The sequence below is a fragment of the Pelmatolapia mariae genome, linkage group LG7 (assembly GCF_036321145.2).
Source record: "Pelmatolapia mariae isolate MD_Pm_ZW linkage group LG7, Pm_UMD_F_2, whole genome shotgun sequence".
In the NCBI taxonomy this organism is placed as follows: domain Eukaryota; kingdom Metazoa; phylum Chordata; class Actinopteri; order Cichliformes; family Cichlidae; genus Pelmatolapia; species Pelmatolapia mariae.
The window spans coordinates 38965399-38984859 of record NC_086233.1 but is presented as its reverse complement, the minus strand read 5'-3'; the positions used below and the strand labels follow the sequence as shown (position 1 = coordinate 38984859).

Sequence of the window (19461 nt, the reverse complement as noted above, 5' to 3'; positions counted from 1 at the left end):
TCGGAGCTAGAGTGCTTTATCTACCAGTTGGAAAGCTAGTGGTTCCATTCCCAGCTACTACATTCTGCATGTCAAGTATGTAGTCTGGGACAGTTGGCCTATGTGAAATGCTGTTTGAAGGTTCAGTTTGCAGGTTTTGCCATTATGCAGCTAGCCAACAACCAAGAACCACTTACTGCTAAAGAGACAGAGTGAAAGCGCACAGTCAGCATATAATGCTGACTGTGCGCTCATTGTTGCAACCAGGAGAAGTACAAAAATGTCTCCCTTAGGCTGTCTATCAGTCTATCAGCAACCAGCCAACCAACCCAGTGATGTTCATACCAGCACAAGATTGGCTCTAACCTGAAGATTTATTTCCTAAAATCCAGCTTCATAGATAAATTTAAATTGGTGACTGTTTTCAAGATGAAGAGCTCCATGGTGTAAATTAGCCTTTATACATGTATTGTTTCATGTCCACATTAAAACAAACTTGCATTGTCTTCTGCTTATCCTTGTCAGGGTTGTCAGGGGCTGGAGCCTATCCCAGCTACCATAGGCCGAGAGGCGGGGTACACCCTGGACAGGTTGCCAGCCTGACGCAGGGCTAACAAAACGTTTTGGTTTTTTACATCAATTTTTACATCAATTGTTGGAAATTTTAGCATTTTATTTTAAGCACAATCAAGAAGAACTGATAACATATTTACATGCTTTGATTTGACTCAAGTTTTATTTCCAGATTTGGGTACAGAAGTGCAAACTTTTCATTTAAAGGATCTATAAGAATGTGAAGACAGTTAATGCTCTAAAAATAAGGACATTAGCCATCTTTGGTTTAATGTAGTACCTAACCTGCCATATCCACTTCTTGCAATATATACTGTTACTGTAAAATTACAAGCAGATTTGAAATCCAGAAAAATAATCTTGTGGCAACAAATCAGAAATATGCTACAAGAGTCACCTTGAACTTGGACTGGATTACTTTTAAGAGGTTGTCATGTTGTTGAAACAAGAATGAGGCTTCTTATTCCAGAAAATCCAAACATGTTTAATTTAAAACTTAAAAACTATTAAAATAGTTTGTAGCTGCACAAACAATGACTTCTTACATTAATTCAAGGTAATTTTAACAATTGATTGGAAATTAAATGTAGAATCTGTGTCTAGTGTGTAGAGAATGTGGGACATGTGACAATCTTGCAAGCTCATGTGGCACATTCAAGCTTTTGTTGTATATACAAACTGTTGTACGATAACTTATCTAGTGAGAAGACCGACATTATTAACGAGTGAGAATATTTTGACATTTAAAAATCAAAAATCGATCATATTTTGAGATTTTTAATAACAAGGGAAAAAAGTTGATGTGTGTTGCAGCACTGTCCTTCAAAATGTGCATGGTAAAAATGTTGCTCTGTATAAACCGATCAAACTAAGAATATACATTTATAATAGCATGGACATTATTAACAAGATTGGTTTAAGAGACTGACCCCTTAACCCTCAAATGCACACTTCAGGTCATTAGCAACCAAGGCCTTTTTAAAAGCTAACAGCCATTTGTAGCTGCAGAGCAAAGCTCTAAACAGGTAAACACTGATGAAAATATAAAGAATAGTAAAATCAGTTTCGACCAATAGATCCTGCTACACTAACTCTTGGGCAGGAATTCCATATTATTTCTAGAGCTATTTTTCTTTGGCATTGTTCAAAACTTTTCTAACGTTTTTGTCTAAAGATAGCAATTAACAAAGAAATTTAGTGTGCATGCCAGAACCTTCAGCTGATGTGACCAAGGCTCAAAAATAGAAGTCCCACCACTGCCAAAATAAATCAAGGCTCTAAGCAGGTAAACAAAACAAATGAAAATTTCCACATGATAGAGAAGTCCCATCTGTTCACCATCACACTGCAGTGATCATGACCATGTGACTGTAAAAAATGTGATAAAGGGCTAAACACAGTAAGTCTAAGTAACCAGGTACAAACAGCCTGCACATTTGTTGGTTAAATTATCTAGCTGTATTATTTTTGCCACAATGAAGCCAATATATTCCAAACAGTATTTTGGGCCTTTTGATGCGGTAGCTGTAACTGAGGTAGGTAATGGCTCAGCAGTTAAATGAAAAATAATAAAGAAAATCAGTCAGATAACCAATTAATAAATCAATAAATTAGGCAGTCGACAATAAGAGATTGCCAGAACTCTCCAGGTCACTAGAAAACACTAATGTAAAGGAGAGCATTTCTGATTGTTTTATTGAACTTTTAGTTGTGAATAGATCTAGGGATAACTGTTCCACCACCACAGACAAGAGTGACCACAGCTGTGACTACACAGTCTCTCCCTTATAACAGTTCTGTAAAGTCTTGCTGGGTTTCTAAACCTCAGTTAACTATATTTGTCATTCATTTAAAAAAAAGGGAGGAACGTCCGGTCCTCCACCAAAGAGTGTGAAAGATTTCTCAGTTCCCTGGGATGGAAGATGGTCTTGTATCCAAGGAGCCCCAGAAGTGGTTGACAGACAGTCTGCGTGTAAACCACCATATCAAAGGATAGCTTAACCCTCCAGTTCTCAGCATTCGCTGCAGAATCCCGAACTGTGGTGAATTTCTGCCAGGATGATAGACCACTGCTGCCCCGAGTGTTGTTGATGATCCAGTCTACCACATTGTGGTCTAGAACCAAACCAAGGAAGCTATAGAGCTCCTTTGTCTTTTGAAGAGGAAACCTGGCCAAGTCTTCATACCTGATCAAGGAAAAAAGTACCATTGAGTATTTTATTTTTTTAAATAACGAACAAAGAAAATTTATCACTCACAGTAAATAACAATACTAAGCATTAGCATGTCGATGTGAAGTTGTTTGTCAAAAACAAATATAACAACATTCAGACTAAAAAGAAGGCAATAACCAAATAAGACCTGAATCTGGACAGAAGATAGTATGTAGATATAGTTTTGACCTGTTATGAGTAGTGTCATTGCAGTTTCCCCGAGGCCTCAATTGAAGACCTGAACTGTTAACATTTGTGGTATACTAAAAAGCTACTTTTGGTTGCTCCCTTATTCAAGAACTTTCACCAATGAATAAATGAATTCACATATGTTGATTTTCACCCTGAATTGTGAAGTCGGGGTTGGGGCTCCTCTCTATTTCATTGTCAGTGCAGTATTTCAAAGTTTTGTTGAGCTCTAGAGTTTCTCTTCATTTTACTGAAGACTTGCTCACTTGCTCTTTGTCCTTAGATTTGGCTTCCCTGCCTCGACAGCCTAGAGCAGGGGTGGGGCAACTCCAGGTCTCGAGGGCTGGTGTCCTGCAGGTTTTAGATGTGTCCTTGATCCAACACAGCTGATTTAAATGGCTAAATTACCTCTTTAACATGTCTTGAAGTTCTCCAGCGGCCTGGTAATGAACTAATCATTTGATTTAGGCGTGTTGACCCAGGGTGAGATCTAAAACCTGCAGGACACTGGCCCTTGAGGCCTGGGGTTGGACACCCCCGGTCCAGGTCTACTGAACTCTCTAGCACCGTTTACCTTATTTCAGTAAAACTTAAAAAGACAAAATGGAAATTCTTATAATTGCACCCAATACCAAATGCAATCTGCTCATCCACATGCACATCAGCCAGTAAGGTAAATCCATAAGTTAAGTCTTGGTGTTATCGTCACTGTTATCTATGTACACATTCTGAAATTTGGCTGAAACTTGGAAACAACTGGGTATTTCAACACAACAGTGATCCCAAACACTTCAAGACTGGTTTTGGAATGGATATAGCAGGCTAACATTAAGCTTCTGGAGTAGCTTCCCAAAGCCAAATACCCTATTGAAAATTTGTGAACTATGCTTAACCTCCTAGGACCTGGCATTCACATATGTGGACATCACATTTTTGGTTGTCTACACCAAAATACTAAATTTTGCTCTACAAGGGCCTGATATCCACTTATGAGGACATTATACTGCCTCTGTTTTAGCAACATTTAAAACGAATATCCTCATATGTGGCTCTCATTTTTCTTAGAAACAAAAATCAAAAATCGAGGCCTGGAGTTAGATACCCCTGGTGTAAATGATTATCCTCTTCTCACCTCAGCAACATGTACCTCCCTTTGAGCCAGGTGGGTCTTGCCAGGCCTACAGACACAGAGCGAAGGAAATCGTCACACACTGTGTTGATTTGTCCTAGGTCCAGGTTGTGGGGTCGACGTCCAGTTGCCCTCCACAGACGCCACAGCCGGTAAGTATCCCGAAAGGTCTCAATACGAGATGCCAGGATGCCACGTGGATCTCGAACAAGCTGGACAACCTATGAAGGATAAACATATTCAGTAGGAATAAATCATATAAATGGCAAAAACCTATAACCCTGAACACCATGGTCTGCACAAATCATGCATCCAGGTAATCCACAAAATGTTGCAGTATATGCTAGTGCTAACACCATGTGGTGGGACAGGAACTAACATTTCTAAGCATGTAAAGCAGTGCAGTAAACCGTTCATCAAGTTTTGGGCTTGAGATACCACTTGTGATATTTACAGATTTTTCCTAAATTCCCCTAAACTACCACATAATGGCTACACATATCATGCCATGGTCATCCTTCACCCACTGGGTAGCTAGGTAGTGCCCAGCAAATCAAGTGGGAAGCACAGATAATAACAAGAAAGACAGCACTGGTCCCTTTTTGGATAGCGCAGCTCGTGAACCTGGAAACAGGTGTAAATTTATTTGCACTTAATCATTTTATTCTTTGTTGCAGTAACAAAGAATGAAAAGATTAAATGTAGATTAATAAACAGTGGTCTCCTTATTATATGTTTCTTATTAAATGATTTGATAACTGATCAACAATGATTTGTCAAAAAAACAAAACAAGCAAGAGGAATGCATCAGTTTAAATAAATTTCAGCTTTGACTTTTAGATTTAGTGTTCAATTCAGATATATAATTATATTGGGTGACTTTAGCATTTTTGTAGAGGTTGAAAACTGCAGCCTTGCTTTTAATTCATTATCAGATTCCTTATCAAAATGTAAATAAACTCACTCACTTTTTAAATCACGCCTTAAAAGCAGGCTTCACACACTGGTTTAAGCTAATCATAAGCAAGCTAGCTCCCTGCAGTCATGGTAAAAAAAAAAAAAAACCCAAAACAAAACAGTAGAGCCCCTTTTAATTGTAAGTCAAACTGTCAATTAAAGAAAAACTCTCAATTCCATTTATATATATTTAGCCTTTTTTTTTTTCTACAATTGGTCTTTCTTAGTTAACTTCAGTAATTAATTTCGCAAAACCATCAATGTGACCCCATTCCTACAAGTCCGTCTTAGTCAAGTCTTACCATTAATTAAAGCTTCAATCTTAAATATGACCAATCTCTCGCAATCGGCTCCAGACCACAAGTCCTTACGCTGACAGTACTTATGCTGTACTTAAAAAGCCATCACTTGAGCCAGCTGTGTTGGCTAATTATAGGCCTGTCATGAATGCTGGAGTGGATTCAAATGCTGGATTCGGACCTTAAAAGCAGGATTCACAGACTGGTTTAAGCTAATCATAAGCAAGCTGTGGACAAACAATTTACCAGACCAGGAAGAGAAAGGGGATGCTTTGTTTTGCTTTTGTCATAAGCAGGACGAGTGGAAGACTTAATTCTGGGGATGCTGATTTTTGAGTTGCTTTGAGTAAAGTTCTGTTCTACTGACTGGGGTTAGATTATAGTATTACATTATATTGTTGGGTGTAGGCCAAATGCTAAAGGGGAAACATTTTTTGATATAACTCATGTTACCATTAACTGAAGAAACACATGATGTTTTTGTTAATTGTTCTGTTTTAAGTTTAGTTTTTTGTTATAACACAGATTGGATCATAAAGGGGGGAGAGTTGAGTATGAAATGTAAAGTACAGGTTTTGTTTCCAGGAATTTCGAAGGATCCAGATTTGGAAAGGAGCAAGGAGTTCGAGGAGATGTGTCATGGTGATTAAATTGATTTTATTCCTTAAACACAGGTTTTTAGGGCCGGAGCAAAATACCTGAGAGGAGGATGGCTGAAGTGTTTGGAGAGATGTTAAGACTAACCTTTTTCTTTTAATTTGTTAAGCTCGGGTGACGCATTTTGAGTTTTATTTGGACACACACGTGAAGTCCAAATAAAAAAGGGGGGATTGAAATGGGTTTTAGGATCATTTAATGACATTTATTTTGGGTTTGTTGATAATTTAGATATGGTAGCACTGAGGCAGAAATTGTTATTTGTAAAGAAAGGATTAAAATGAACTCAATTCTGTTCAGAAGATAAAATGCTGGTGTTCATAAGAAGTTGTACACCAAACTTAAAGGGAAACTGTGGGAATAATAATAATAATGGGGAAGATTAGTGAAGATTTTACGAGTAGAAATGTGTGATTTCTTTTTGATGTTTAGAATAAGCTGTTATAATGTAGGCTTTAAAACAGATATTAAAAAGATTTATTTCTAGGATAGAGGAGAGCTTTTTATGAGGATGTTAAAAGTGCCGCTGTCCCAAATGAATAGCATTGAAGATTATATACATAGAAATGATTTCATACACATTGCATTCTGTGCCTTTAAAGGAGTTGTGGCTCAAAAAGTCGTCTCTTGAGGGTTACAAACTTTTGGTTAGCGTTATGATTAGCCAATCTACTGTGAGGATGACATGAGTTATTGAAGGATTGCACACGCTTACAGACATATGGAGTTCATCAACACACATGACAGTATGGATTCCAGGCCGAAGGCCTGAAACTCACTTAGCTTCTAACTGAATATGAGCCTGTCTAGTAACAAGTGACAGAAAAGAGGAACTGAATAGGAGTTTGCTTGTAACTAAACTGTGTGACATGTAAAATATGGAGATAACAAATGCAGCTCCACATGAGTTTTAGTATATGAATGCAGTTACAGAATAACAAATGCTTGTCGAGGTGACCAAGTTTTCTTGCTTTAAAGCAGAAGCAAAGGGGAGAAAGCTTATAATTTTGGCTAAGTTTGATAAAGTATAATTAGAATGCACCATTACATTAAAAGGAGTAAAATGAAATAAAATGCTATACCAAGAATCGAAATAACACAGGGAATGTGAGTTTTAGAATGGAGTGAGTGTTAGCACACAGGAGTTGTTTCTAGGCAGCTTTTAGCTATGATGAAATTTATTCAGGAGTAATTGATTATATGCTTACACTTAGTTGATTAAAATGGTAGTTTTTCCTTTGATGCTTTAGTAGAATAAGTGTTTATGATGATTTTTGTTGTGAAAGGTGATTTTAGATCAGAGTTACATGCAGCTGCGACAGTAAAGGATTTTGATGATCAGATAAGGGAGAATAGAGCGAGCAACAGGAAATATATGTGAAAGCAGCGCTTGAAGACTGTTAAAATGCTGTGGGTTGAGATGAGTGAAGTTTAAGACTATATATGAACAAAGGTCAGAAAGTCAAAACATAATTAGGGTAATGCTTTGATTAAAAAGTCCTGAACATGATAGCTTGACCAAGTTTGAATAAAGAGAAAATTGACAAACATAAGTCAGGGAAGCGTAGTAGGGAGAAAGTGTGTTTATCCCTAACAGGAGAAGATTCCCATCAGAGAGGGACCCCAGAAGCGGAGTGACACAATGCAATGTATGGCGACCTCTGGCAAACCAGAGGTCGAGAGAGGGAGTGTAGAATATAGGGATATTTTGCTGCTATTATTGGCTGCTATTTTTATAATCATCATTACCATTCTATTAATAACACTATGGATATTGCATTCAGATGTTCAAACATATTGGTATCATATTAGTCTTTATTACAGGTCCAGTAAGAACCACTTTAAACTGTTGAGTTGAATCTATAATCTTAAAATGTTTATAGGCAGATTACATTGCATTATTTGAAGGGCTCACCTCTGAATATAATCTGGGCCTAAAAGGTCTTGACAGGAAACACAGGCTTGTGCAGAGTGTGCAGGGCAGGAAGTGAAACCGAAAGCAGAGTCTGAGTGCAAGTATTTTGAGTAGGTTATGAACAATCAGGTTATTCTTTAGTATCTTTTATGTATCTATATCTTTTGATTAAGCTTTTAGTGGAGGTTCTTGATTAGAACATGTATTCGATATATTACACATATAGTTTCAGTTGTGTACGTGCTGGCCTTCTGTCTGGTGGAAAGGTTACAAGGTTTAGCTGATGAAGTGAAGGGTGAAACAAAGGGCAGCAGAAGCTGACACACACATACACCCACATACACACACATCGTAGATAGACTCAGTTATATAGGTAAAAGTTAATCATGTTTTGCTTGCAACTGCAAAATTGTGCGTGCATATGTGACAGTTTGTGCAGAACGTGTGCCTGATGTTCCAGACAGATAAGCGAGCGTCCAGGGACAACAGGAAGACACCTGGATGGAGACGAGACGATGTTCTTTTTAAACTATGTTAAAAGTCATTGTGGTTTTGATTTGACGTATGCATGTATTGTGTTTATCTGACGCAAGAGGGGGCGTTATACCCCGATGCATAAATACTGTGGTCTGACGTTTTGGAGATGAGATCTGATTGCTGTTTGTATACAGTGTCACATCTCCACACGCTGCGTGTGCTTCATTAAAATTCGTTGACTCCACCTGACTGGGTCAGTGTGTTATTCCGATCTCCACCACCTCTCTCACCCTCAAAAATGAACCTTAACACTCCCTGCAGTCATGGTAAAAAACAAAACAAAACAGTAGAGCCCCTTTTAATTGTAAGCCAAATTGTCAATTAAAGAAAAACAAAAAAATCAAACCACCATCCAGTCCTCACTAGTTTCCACAATGATTTAAATACAACCTCAGGTGAATACATACATATTATACCATATATAATATGTATATACCAATATGTATATACCATATACCATATTATACCATACATATTATAACTTATTATTTAAAAAAAAATTAAGCCCCCCCCCCAGCCCCTCAAAAAAAAAGAAAAAAAAATAATAATAAAATGAATATAAAATGAATAATAATGATAATAATAGTAAGTACATCCTTACAGCTACCATGGGATTTAAGAGCAAAATGGTGATCACCTCTGTGAAAGAAGTTTTGGCAGTTTGCTAGTCTGGAGTTAGGAGAGCTCGGACCTTTTATAGAGGAGAAACAATAGGGCTACTCCACAAATGTATCGTACAACACAGGAGTTCCACCTCGACAGGACCAGACTGAGCAGCAGAACAGCACTTAATACGAAGGAAACTCTTTCCAGAATGCCAGTGTTCACATTTTGGACCGCAAAGACAATCAGGGGTTTAAAGCAGGCCATCTATATTTACTGTGAATGACCAGATGTGGTGGTTTACAGCTGCTTTGAGCCAAGCATTCCTTTACCCAAAACAAGCGACAACATGAATTTCTTCACAAATAAAATTTTAACCATTAGAGAAAAAGAATTACTCATAATCTCACAGCTGTAACAACATGTACAGCTACTTTCAATTCCATTTATATATATTTAGCCTTTTTTTCTACAATTGGTCTTTCTTAGTTAACTTCAGTAATTAATTTCACAAAACCATCAATGTGACCCCATTCCTACAAGTCTGTCTTATTCAAGTCTTACCATTAATTAAAGTTTCAGTCTTAAATATGACCAATCTCTCGCAATCGGCTACCTACCACAAGTCTTTACGCTGACAGTACTTATGCTGTACTTAAAAAGCCATAACTTGAGCCAGCTGTGTTGGCTAATTATAGGCCTGTCATGAATGCTGGAGTAGATTCAAATGCTGGATTTGGACGAATTAAAGTTTAGTGCCCTTTATTTACAGTGTTTTACCAAAATGCGCTATATACAACAGCGCAAGGGAAAGCAGCTAAAGGGGTCCAAGGGGAAACAGGTATTCAAAACATCGAATTCTCTCTCCAGTACAACACTCTCAAAACGGGCAGGCTCACCACTCCAGGGAAGGAAATCCAGGGAAAGTCTGTGCAGAGGAAGGAGACAAGGTCAGATCCTTTGAGGCAAAAACACACGTATAAAATAGAAGCTAGGAGCCAAGGCTTAACTAACAAGGTAGTTCAACAATACAGCAATGAATAACAGCCGGCCACAACCTTATGTACTGGCTGCTGACAAGATCCTAGGCCAGAAGTGGTTGATTATCCCAGGTGTATAGTGCCAAGTGTAGGAACCCAAAATCAGTACCACCCCATAGGACAGACAACAACACGTGACAACAGATAGAAGAGAGGAGAGATAGAAACTGAAGCAGAGAGAGAAAAACAAACCCTGACAACGTCTGCCAGGGAGGACTGAGGGACCCTGATAAGGCCAATCTGCAACCTTCCTTTTATCTCAAAAAATTCTTGTAAGAGTTGCTGTAAATCTGATCCTCTGCAGAGAAATAGTTCATTTGAAGAGTTTCAGTCAGGTTTCAGAGCTCATCACAGCACGAAACAGCTTTTGTGAAGGTTACAAATGATACTCTTATGGCCTCTGACAGTGGACTCATGTCTGTGCTTGTCCTGCTAGACCTTGTGCCACTGTTCAGTACTGTTGACCATAAGATTTTATTACAAAGATTAGAGCATTCTGTCGGTATTACAGGTACTGCGCTGTAGTGGATCTATCTAATAGACTTCAATTTGTTCATGTAAATGGAGAGTCTTATCTTAAAAAGGTCAAAGTACCATATCACCCCTATACAGTGCTTTGCTCTCAGACTCCTAGCTTACTTGTGGTTCCTAGCTTATTTAAAAGTAGTAGGGGAGGCAGACTGTTGGGTCTGTCTGGCACAGACCCACCGCTGGAACGAGACAATTCTACTACAACAGCAAAAAGCATTGGACACCAAGCAGAGCTCTTTGTTTGATCTCGTGCACGAGGGAGAGAACTGTGACGAGCGCCGTTCCTGACGCTCGAACCCCAGTCGCTCTCGTCTGCTCCCTCGTAACACTGCTCTTTATTGCGGTTACATGACTATGCATAAGTTCATTAACATATGACGTCTTACACAGGCATACATGTAAACAAAGAGTACCTTGTCTGTGTGTCGTGTAGGTATATATGTGTGTGTGTGTGTGTGGGGGGGGGGTAGGTGTCCTCCTATACCATAAATCAGTAAGAGAAGGTACGACCTCTCTCATGACCTTAAGTTGTGTGTGTATGCCAGAGTGCTCTGGGAGGCACACAGAGTCTTTGCAGACTGCTAAGGATCAGACGTCCTATCAATATGCGATCGATTATAAAACTCTAAGCATATATGAGTATATATTTCTAAGCATAAATGACAATCCACAATATAAACCTAACACAGACCCATCAGCTTCCATTCAACTCTTCTGTGGAACAAGCTCACAGTTTAGATTCTGAAGACAGACAATCTCTCTAATTTTAACATTAGGCTTAAAACTTGCTGGTTCTGCTGGAGGTTTCTTCCTGTCAAAGGGGATTTTTTCCTTCCCACTGTTGCCAAAGCACTTGCTCAGAGGGGTTATCTGATTGTTGGGGTTTTCTCTGTATTATTCGAGGCTCCTAACCTTACGATATGAATCAGAATTCATATTGTAAGGAAACTATAGAAGTCCAGTTGCCTCTGTTCAAGGATTCAACCTTAATTTAGTTCACAGGCCTACACATGCAATTAATTTTGTTGCCCATTTTAATTTATTTCTGATTGACCTCTGTATTTAATTGACCATGTTCTCTCTTTGAAACTCCTTTTAAAAGACTTTAGGCATGACATTTTGTACATTCTCTAAATTTCTTTATTCTTTCGTTTTTTCTTTTGTTCCTTTTCAGTTCTAACTTATAGGACCATCTAGATCCATATGTGTTAACGAGAAGTATTCCCCCACCATCTTCACAACTACTTACAGACCTCCAGTAAGTAAGAATAATTAGGTATCTGAAGTATCCCTATAGTGCAATTTGGTTTTGCTAGTTTGTCCATTGTCATAATAAAGTCTCCCCCAAACTACATTGTCATTAGAGAAGCTTTGTTTTTTCATATTTGACACACTTTTAAACAAACACATTTTAATATTTGACAAAGATAACTAGAGTAAATACAAAATTCAGGTTTTAAATCATAATTTCATTTATTTAGGAAAAAAAGCTACCCAAGGCTTCCTGATCCTCTGGGAAAAAGTAATTGCCCCCTCGTTAAATAATCACAATACTTTATTAATCCCTAAGAAAGTTATACACAAATTAACTGTTACTAACCATATTATTTGAAAAGCTGAGTTCAATTTCTCTAGTTACACCCAAGCCTGATTACTGCTAGACCTGATAAATCAAGAAATCACTTAAATAGAACCTGTCCAACAAAGTAAAATGGGATAACAGCTCTCAAAAAGTAACAAATCATGCCACGATCTAAAGAAACACCTGGGAAATAAAATCATTGACATCTATAAGTCTGGGAAGGTTTACAAAACCATTTCTAGTAACCACAGAGAGAGCATTATCCACACATGGAGAAAACTTGTAACACTGGTGAACCTCCCCAGAAGCAGCCTTCCTACAAAAATTACTCCAAGAGCGCATTGATGGCTCATTCAGGATGTCACAAAAGAACCCAGAACAATAACAAAAAAATGCAGTCCTCACTTGTCTTAGGTAAGGTCAGAATTCATGATTTAACAGTAAGAAGAAGACTGGGGGAAAATGGCGTCCACGGGAGAAATCCAAGCAGAAAACCACTGCTGACCAAAAAGAACACAAAGGCTCGTCTCACGTTTGCCAAAAAACATCTTGATGATCCCCAAGACTACTGGGAAAATAGTCTGTGGACTGATGAGACAAAAGCTGAACGTTTTGAAAGGTTTGAGTCTCATTACATATGACATAAAAGTAACACATTATTTCATATAGACAGCATCATACCAACAGTTAAACATGGTGGTGGTCCAGGCCCTGGGTGACTTGTAGTAACTAATGGAACCATGAAATCTGCTCTATTCAAAAGTTCAATTTCATATTACTTACTTATTACTTATAAAACACAAAATAACATTGTAAGGGTAAAGACCCTATAATAATGCAGAGAAACCCCCATAATCAGATGACCTTTCATGAGCGGTGGGCTGGAGTTGGTGAACAGCATTACAGGGGGCATGTCTCATTATCCAAAAAAATTGGTGATATTTATCCCCACCAGTAGCAGAAGTTTATCTTGTTTGTGGATGGACTAAATACAGAGAAATATCTGTGACAATAATGTATGCAACTGCCAGACATTTTCTCTTTATATACAAAGGTAAGAGCACCACTGACAGGAGTGTTCATTAATTCTACAGATGAGGTAATGACAGTTGGAAAGTCATAAATTTGTTGTAGCTCTGACATCCATGATTTATTTGGACACAAAAAAGACAAAATTACTGAGGCCACCATCCACAATGGTAACTTGAATAAAAAGCGTGTTTTAACATAACATACATAAATTAAGGTCAAACTAAGGCTACTGGCAAAATGTTTTTACTGCCCTGTGAGGTTGAATGGGGTACATTAAGCCCATGTGTCTCTACACATGTTTAGGGTAATTCTGAGGGACTGCAGTTGTTGACACCACATGTTTAATCAATTCCAATTTAGAGTAGCATTGACTGTTCATCTAACCGTCCATCATTCAGTCTACCGTGTCCTCAGTTAGTGAAGACCTGTTAAGTGCCATCTCACAATCTGCCAATACAATAACCAGTTACAAATAAATATTCAGCTTCTGATCACATCTGTTTTTGTTGAATGGGTCTGGTTATCCAATCACTAGTAAAGTCTGTCATTAACTGGTGAAAATGTAGTTGTGGAGAACCTTGGATTGTCATTATTTCAATATTACAGTGTTTTCCATGATTTATATGAGGGCAATCCCATAAGTAAGGTCTCTAAAGCGGTGGGGACGTAGAGAAACTGTTCGTATGGCTGTGGGCCACACTGTTGTGATTGGTGCTTCCTCCACTCCCAAACAAGCATGCGCCGCTTCGCTGGGATGCTCAATCATGGCTTGGCAGCCCTTGAAAATGGAGCTCCCGTTGAACGCTACCGCCAAGTGCGAAGTTCGCGCAGTTATTCGATTTCTGAACGCAAAAGGCTTTAAACTGGTTGAAATTCATCGCCAATTGATGGAAGTGTATGGACAGTCGTGCATGGATGTCAAAAACATTTGCAAATGGTATAAAGAGTTTACAACCAGGCGGAAGGTGATTCTGCTCTGACGAAGAGGTGAAAGATGAGGTTCAATGCTTCCTGAAAGAAATGGCGGCGAGCTGGTATGACATGGTCATTCTAAAAGTGCCACAGCGTCTACAAAAAGAAAAGTTAAAGAAGTCCAGATGCTTTTTTTTCCAAGCTCCTTAGACTAGATGACCCGGATGACCGAGAACCTTCACAGACATCGACCAAAATGGCGATTATGTAGAAAAATAATTCTCCAACCTTTAAAATGATGTAAAAGAGAAAATAAACGGTTGTTTGTATTTCTTAAAAAAGTAGGAGGCCATACTTTTGGGATTGCCCACGTATGTTAATATAAAATCTCTTTGATTTTAACACTACATTAAACTCAATATTTGAAATTTTACTACAGTATTGATTTGATTTCATTAACAAAAATGCAAACCACCCCGCTCTTATTTCACTCACCAAAACAGGAGCGCAGATGTCTTGGACAGTCTGTTAGTACTGTTGAATTAACCACACAACAAGCCATATTATTTGTCATATGTCTGCATAAAAACACTACAAAGAGAACCAACACTACAAACACGGTCAAGAGATTCATTGTGCTCTTGTCTCAGTGAGAATCAGCTGAACAAGAAATTTTATGTTTTCCGACACTTCACGTTAAGTTTTGGTCTACTTTTTCTTTTAGCTATTCCCTTTAGGTGTTGCCACAGCAGATCATCTGCCTCCGTCTCGTCTCTCTAACAATCTTCTGCATCACACCAAGCCTCTGCATGTCCTCCTTCACTACATCCACAGATCTTGTCTGAGGGTCTTCCTCTCTTCTTCTTGCACAGCAACTTCCCACTTACAATATTTTGCCTTTTGTGCACATCCAAACCATCTCAACATCAATTCTCTGTTACAATAAAATTGCAATGAAGACCAGAAATATGTACCACGATCACAGCTTTGAGGAATCAACCTCTGCCACTTATGCATGTGTTCTTATAACATTTATTCCTGTGGTTCCACATAAATGAATGCTGTTAGGTATCACACGACTATCACAGCCAAATCAGGTGCAAAGTAAGACACGCTTTCTTCCTGTATTAAATATGGTTCAGTTTGCAGTAAATTGCCCTCTGCTAAACCTCCTTGTTTGTGTGACTCAAACAAATACTCTCCTCCCCAAGTTTTAGTATATACCCTAAGGCCAACCACAGAAATATTTTTCAATGCCTTCCAGTTGCAAACCTGTCAGTGTCTTTCATCAATCCCAGCAGTAGCCGTTTTTACATAATGTTTTAAAGCCAAAAGACATTTTTCTTCACTGATGCAGACCTTTACTAAATCTGACCCGTAACAATTAAAGACAGGAACTAGCATATAAAAAATCATTAGCATGTCTTTTCTCAGCTACAGGCAGAAAAATGGCCATATGCTGGATATGACAAGGCAAACTGTGTTTTAATTATTCATAATGGCAAAACTAGGCCCAATTCTGATATTTTTCAATTTATGAATTTATTTTATGTCAAGAGGTCGAGTCTGTGTTCTGTCATCAAGTCTAAATTAAGTGGCTTGTCATAATCATCATTTAATCTTACTCAAGTCCTTAAGCCTCTGATCTGAAAGAATACAAACTGCATTACTAAAATTCATTATGAATTAAGTAGAATGCTTTCAATGAAACGATTTCTCTACCTTCAGGTTGAGTCTTGGATCCTCAATGAGCGCCCTGAGGTCACTGACTTGGGGAATCCGAACAGTCTTGATGGCTGCGTGGCGCTTTGCTCTGCAGACTTCAGCAGCCACCGACACATTTAGTGGCCCACACTTTCTCACACATTCCCCCTCATCAGCTAGCACCAGGACCTGCTCCTTCGAGCCCAGTGGAGCCTCGCATACAGGTGGGGAGCACAGAGAACGGCCTAAGACAGGACACGTACCATACAAAAACTGTGACAGACAGGAACTGGATTGCAAAAAAAGATGCAAAAGTAGCAGACTCATGTCTCTTACTAGCTCCTCGTCTAAACAGCTTGTCAGTGGAGTGCCTTGCAGGACGGGGTTGTATGTAACTTTCCAGGCTGTGGAGGTTACAGTGGTACAGAGACCTTAACAGGTCTCGAGCTGCTCCCAGCATGACCCTCCTCTCAGCCAGGTTTCGGCTCTGTGCCAACCGAGGAAGCAGTGCCAACTGGACATGGTACAGAGGCTCAAACAGGTAGAAGACCTGTTATGAAAAACAGCATATCACCATTAAAGCACACTCCAAACACAAAAAACTACACACCAGAATTTTCTTTTAGATTTTAGTGGTTCTTTAAAAACAAAATACAGAAACGTCATAATGTCAGTGGTTTTTGTAATATTTCAGACACGTTCTGGTTGCTAAGCTAATTAGCATGTGTATTTGCCGAGAATCCTCTGAAGTCTAAAGTTGCATAAATACTGATCAGGCACTTTGTAAATTATCAGTCTCCTGATGGGTTTAATACCTGACATCCTGGTACATGAACCTTACAGTCTATATTTCTACCTGTGTCTTACTAACATATGCTTGATTTTTCCAAACATTATAACACAAGCATACTTTTTCTGCATTTCGTAATTAACGATGGTCCTTAATACGTTACCGCCACTTTTAACTAACATCCTCAGTCTTGTAAGTTTTTAATTGCTTTTGAGTTTGTAAATTGTATTTCCTTTGATGCTGATTTCACTTTGCATTTATATATTTGAATAAATTCATTGCTGTGGTCTATTTACAAAACTGCTTTAACAAAGTTTGGTATGCTTGTTCAAATTCTGACCATGCTTGACATTTTGGCTCTCCTTTCACATTATCTGCTGCAATATGTAATGAAGAAATGCTTTACTGTAATAAATGTTTTAATTACATAGAATTAATTTTGAAAAGTGCTGATCATGTAACCTTTAAAAACTAATTTAGAAATCATTTTAAATCTGTTAAAAATTTGTTTTTGTGTTTCGATTTCTAAGTGTATTTTTATTTAATTGTTCTATTTGTAAACTTGAAGTTATTGTAAATGTAAGATCTATTAAATATGTAGACAAAAAAATTCTGTGAATGAAATCAAACACATTCTAGTCTAGATTGTTAAATTAAAGGCTCTTTATGCATTTTGAAACCACTGACTCAAAAGCATCAGAAAAGGCATGATTTCATGATTTTTCATCGTAATCAGACAAGTCACAGAAACTATATAATTTCTAACCTCTGGATGCTGGTTAAACAGCTGACCTACAAATGAGGACCCGCTCCGTGTGGTGGCCAGAATGAGGATGTGGGTTCTCTTGGTGACATTATAGGAAGGATTGGAGAGAGAAGGGGAGGAATTAGCATGGGAGGGGCTTCTATCACAGCTATGATCCAAGTCCACGGGTGTCTCCTGGCCCACCTGCATCAACTCTTTGGGGCTGCAGTTGACAGTCAAACCTGAAGGTGCCAGGCCCACAGAGCACAGAAAGCTTAAGGGGTTGCTGGAGAAGGTGCGGATGGCTGTGTACTGGATGGCTATGGAGGCTAATGCTAACAACACCATGGACTTCCAAGAACACTGCATGATGATTGGACTGGTTTATCAGGATCCCACAGCACTGTCTGCCACACAAGGAAACACAACAGACAGAAGACAAGAGACAAAGAGCTCTTAAGACTTATGGTTGGTAAAGTCTCAAATTTGTTGTCTTAATGCTTGCTAAAGTAGCCAATTGCTTATGACTTTGAGTTGAAGGCAGATGAATTTCACAAATTGGATTCCAACAAAGTGATGTCATATTGAGACCGTGAAAAATATATATTTAGGTATGTAAAGAAAATGAAAATAGCAGCTGTTTGATACCAGATATCATTTTTCTCTCAGACACAATAACAAATTAAAAGTAAAAAACAAAAATAAGTGATCAAATATAGCCAACTTACATTTCTGTTAATACACATGGACAGGCTGCTCAAGTTTTCTTTCTTTCTCACAGATCAGACACTTGCCTTTACTGGTAGTTTTCTAACTTTCTTTGCAATTCTGACAGAAATTTCTCTGGTCAAAAATGGTCAATATCTTTTATATTATTGCAATGTAGAAAGCAAAAGTATGATCCAGCCAAAAGTTTTGTTGTTGTTGTTGTTTTAATTATATTGGAACTACAGTAAAAAGAAATAAATGGAGTGCTCAATCATCATAACAAAAAGTCAGTTAAACTTGAGTCAGTCCATTTAAGAGCATAAACCACTGTGCATCCCCTTTAATTTTCTATGGCCTTATTTGCATGCTTGGCATCTTTTGTTTCGTGCACTCATTTGAAAGCATTAATAGTTCTGGAGTACTTGTGTTGGGATAGATTCATAGTTTCTTTTAAAGGCCTATGACACGCAGTGACATATCTTTTATATTGAACATTCAACATATATTGCTTCATAAATATTCGAAGGCTCGATAATAGTGCTGCATATCTCAAGCTAGAAACAAGAGATCAGTGATATTATGTGTTTACACATCATTGTACGAGCTACCCCAGTCTGTCATTATAACCAGCCTCTTAATAAAGAGGCTGGCTAACGCTGTCTTTTTTGTTACAGCACAGCGGAATAGTAACCCTTGTCGACATGCCGTCATACCCACCACATCCACGGGCCCGCCTCATCCCTGAGTACCGGAGACAGAGTGGTTTCCCCGCGGCCTGATGGAGCGCTCAGCTGCCTCTCGGCTGCAGGAGGGCGGAGGGCTGACACCACGATGTAGACGCCGGGCAGGAAACCAAGCTGCTCCTGTCTGTGATCCACAGCAGGGATCAAAACATCACGGATCAGAGCAGAGACCACATACAGATTATGATTAGGATCTCAACGAATGTTTGAATGAAAGCCCGTCAAATCCACAGCATCACAAACGATCGGCAGCCTGCGTGAGACGTCACATACTCCACAGCTACCCTCTCTCTCCTGCTCTACCTAGCCTCCACCACCCCCTCTCTACCACCTCTGAATGCTTCATCATTTTTACGCCCAATTATTACAATCATTTGTGTTTGTTCAAAGAATAGCTGCCGAACAGTTACCACGGAGTTATTTCTGCTGTGAAACATTTTTATTGTATGAAATAACAGACAGCACATGAAGGATGTAGCAGAAAGGCGGGGTGCACTCTGGACAGCCCAGCAGCCCATCACAGAGCGACACCTACGGCTAAATTAGTCATCAGCTAATCCACCGAGTCTTTGGAGTCACGAGTCACACAGTCTTTGGCCTGTGGGACGAAGGTGGAAAACTGC

At 38.7% G+C, this 19461-nt stretch overlaps 1 protein-coding gene across 2 annotated transcripts; it reads right to left on the bottom strand.

The window, feature by feature from the left end:
- Nucleotides 1-1995: 1995 nt before the first annotated feature.
- On the bottom strand, nucleotides 1996-19123 carry LOC134632256 (carbohydrate sulfotransferase 1-like). Of its 2 annotated transcripts, XM_063480917.1 has the most exons (7): nucleotides 18813-19123; nucleotides 17592-17794; nucleotides 17409-17486; nucleotides 16189-16402; nucleotides 15871-16097; nucleotides 4087-4304; nucleotides 1996-2738 (listed from the first exon to the last, which is right to left on the bottom strand). In XM_063480917.1, exons 2-7 carry the CDS (start codon nucleotides 17754-17756, stop codon nucleotides 2402-2404), a joined length of 1239 nt encoding a protein of 412 aa, XP_063336987.1. In that variant the 5' UTR covers nucleotides 17757-17794; nucleotides 18813-19123; the 3' UTR covers nucleotides 1996-2401. The 2 variants fall into 2 exon arrangements, with proteins under 2 accessions (XP_063336987.1, XP_063336986.1); XM_063480916.1 differs by having other exon boundaries at nucleotides 17409-17794.
- Between the last annotated feature and the right edge of the window lie 338 nt (nucleotides 19124-19461).

Coding starts and splice junctions, on each gene's coding strand:
- LOC134632256 (XM_063480916.1), bottom strand. CDS start 17,756: ATGCAGTGTTCTTGGAAGTCCATGGTGTTGTTAGCATTAGCCTCCATA. Junction 4,305..15,870: donor ATCCAAGACTCAACCTGAAG/GTAGAGAAATCG, acceptor TATCCTTCATAG/GTTGTCCAGCTTGTTCGAGA. Junction 2,739..4,086: donor GGGAGGTACATGTTGCTGAG/GTGAGAAGAGGA, acceptor TTCCTTGATCAG/GTATGAAGACTTGGCCAGGT.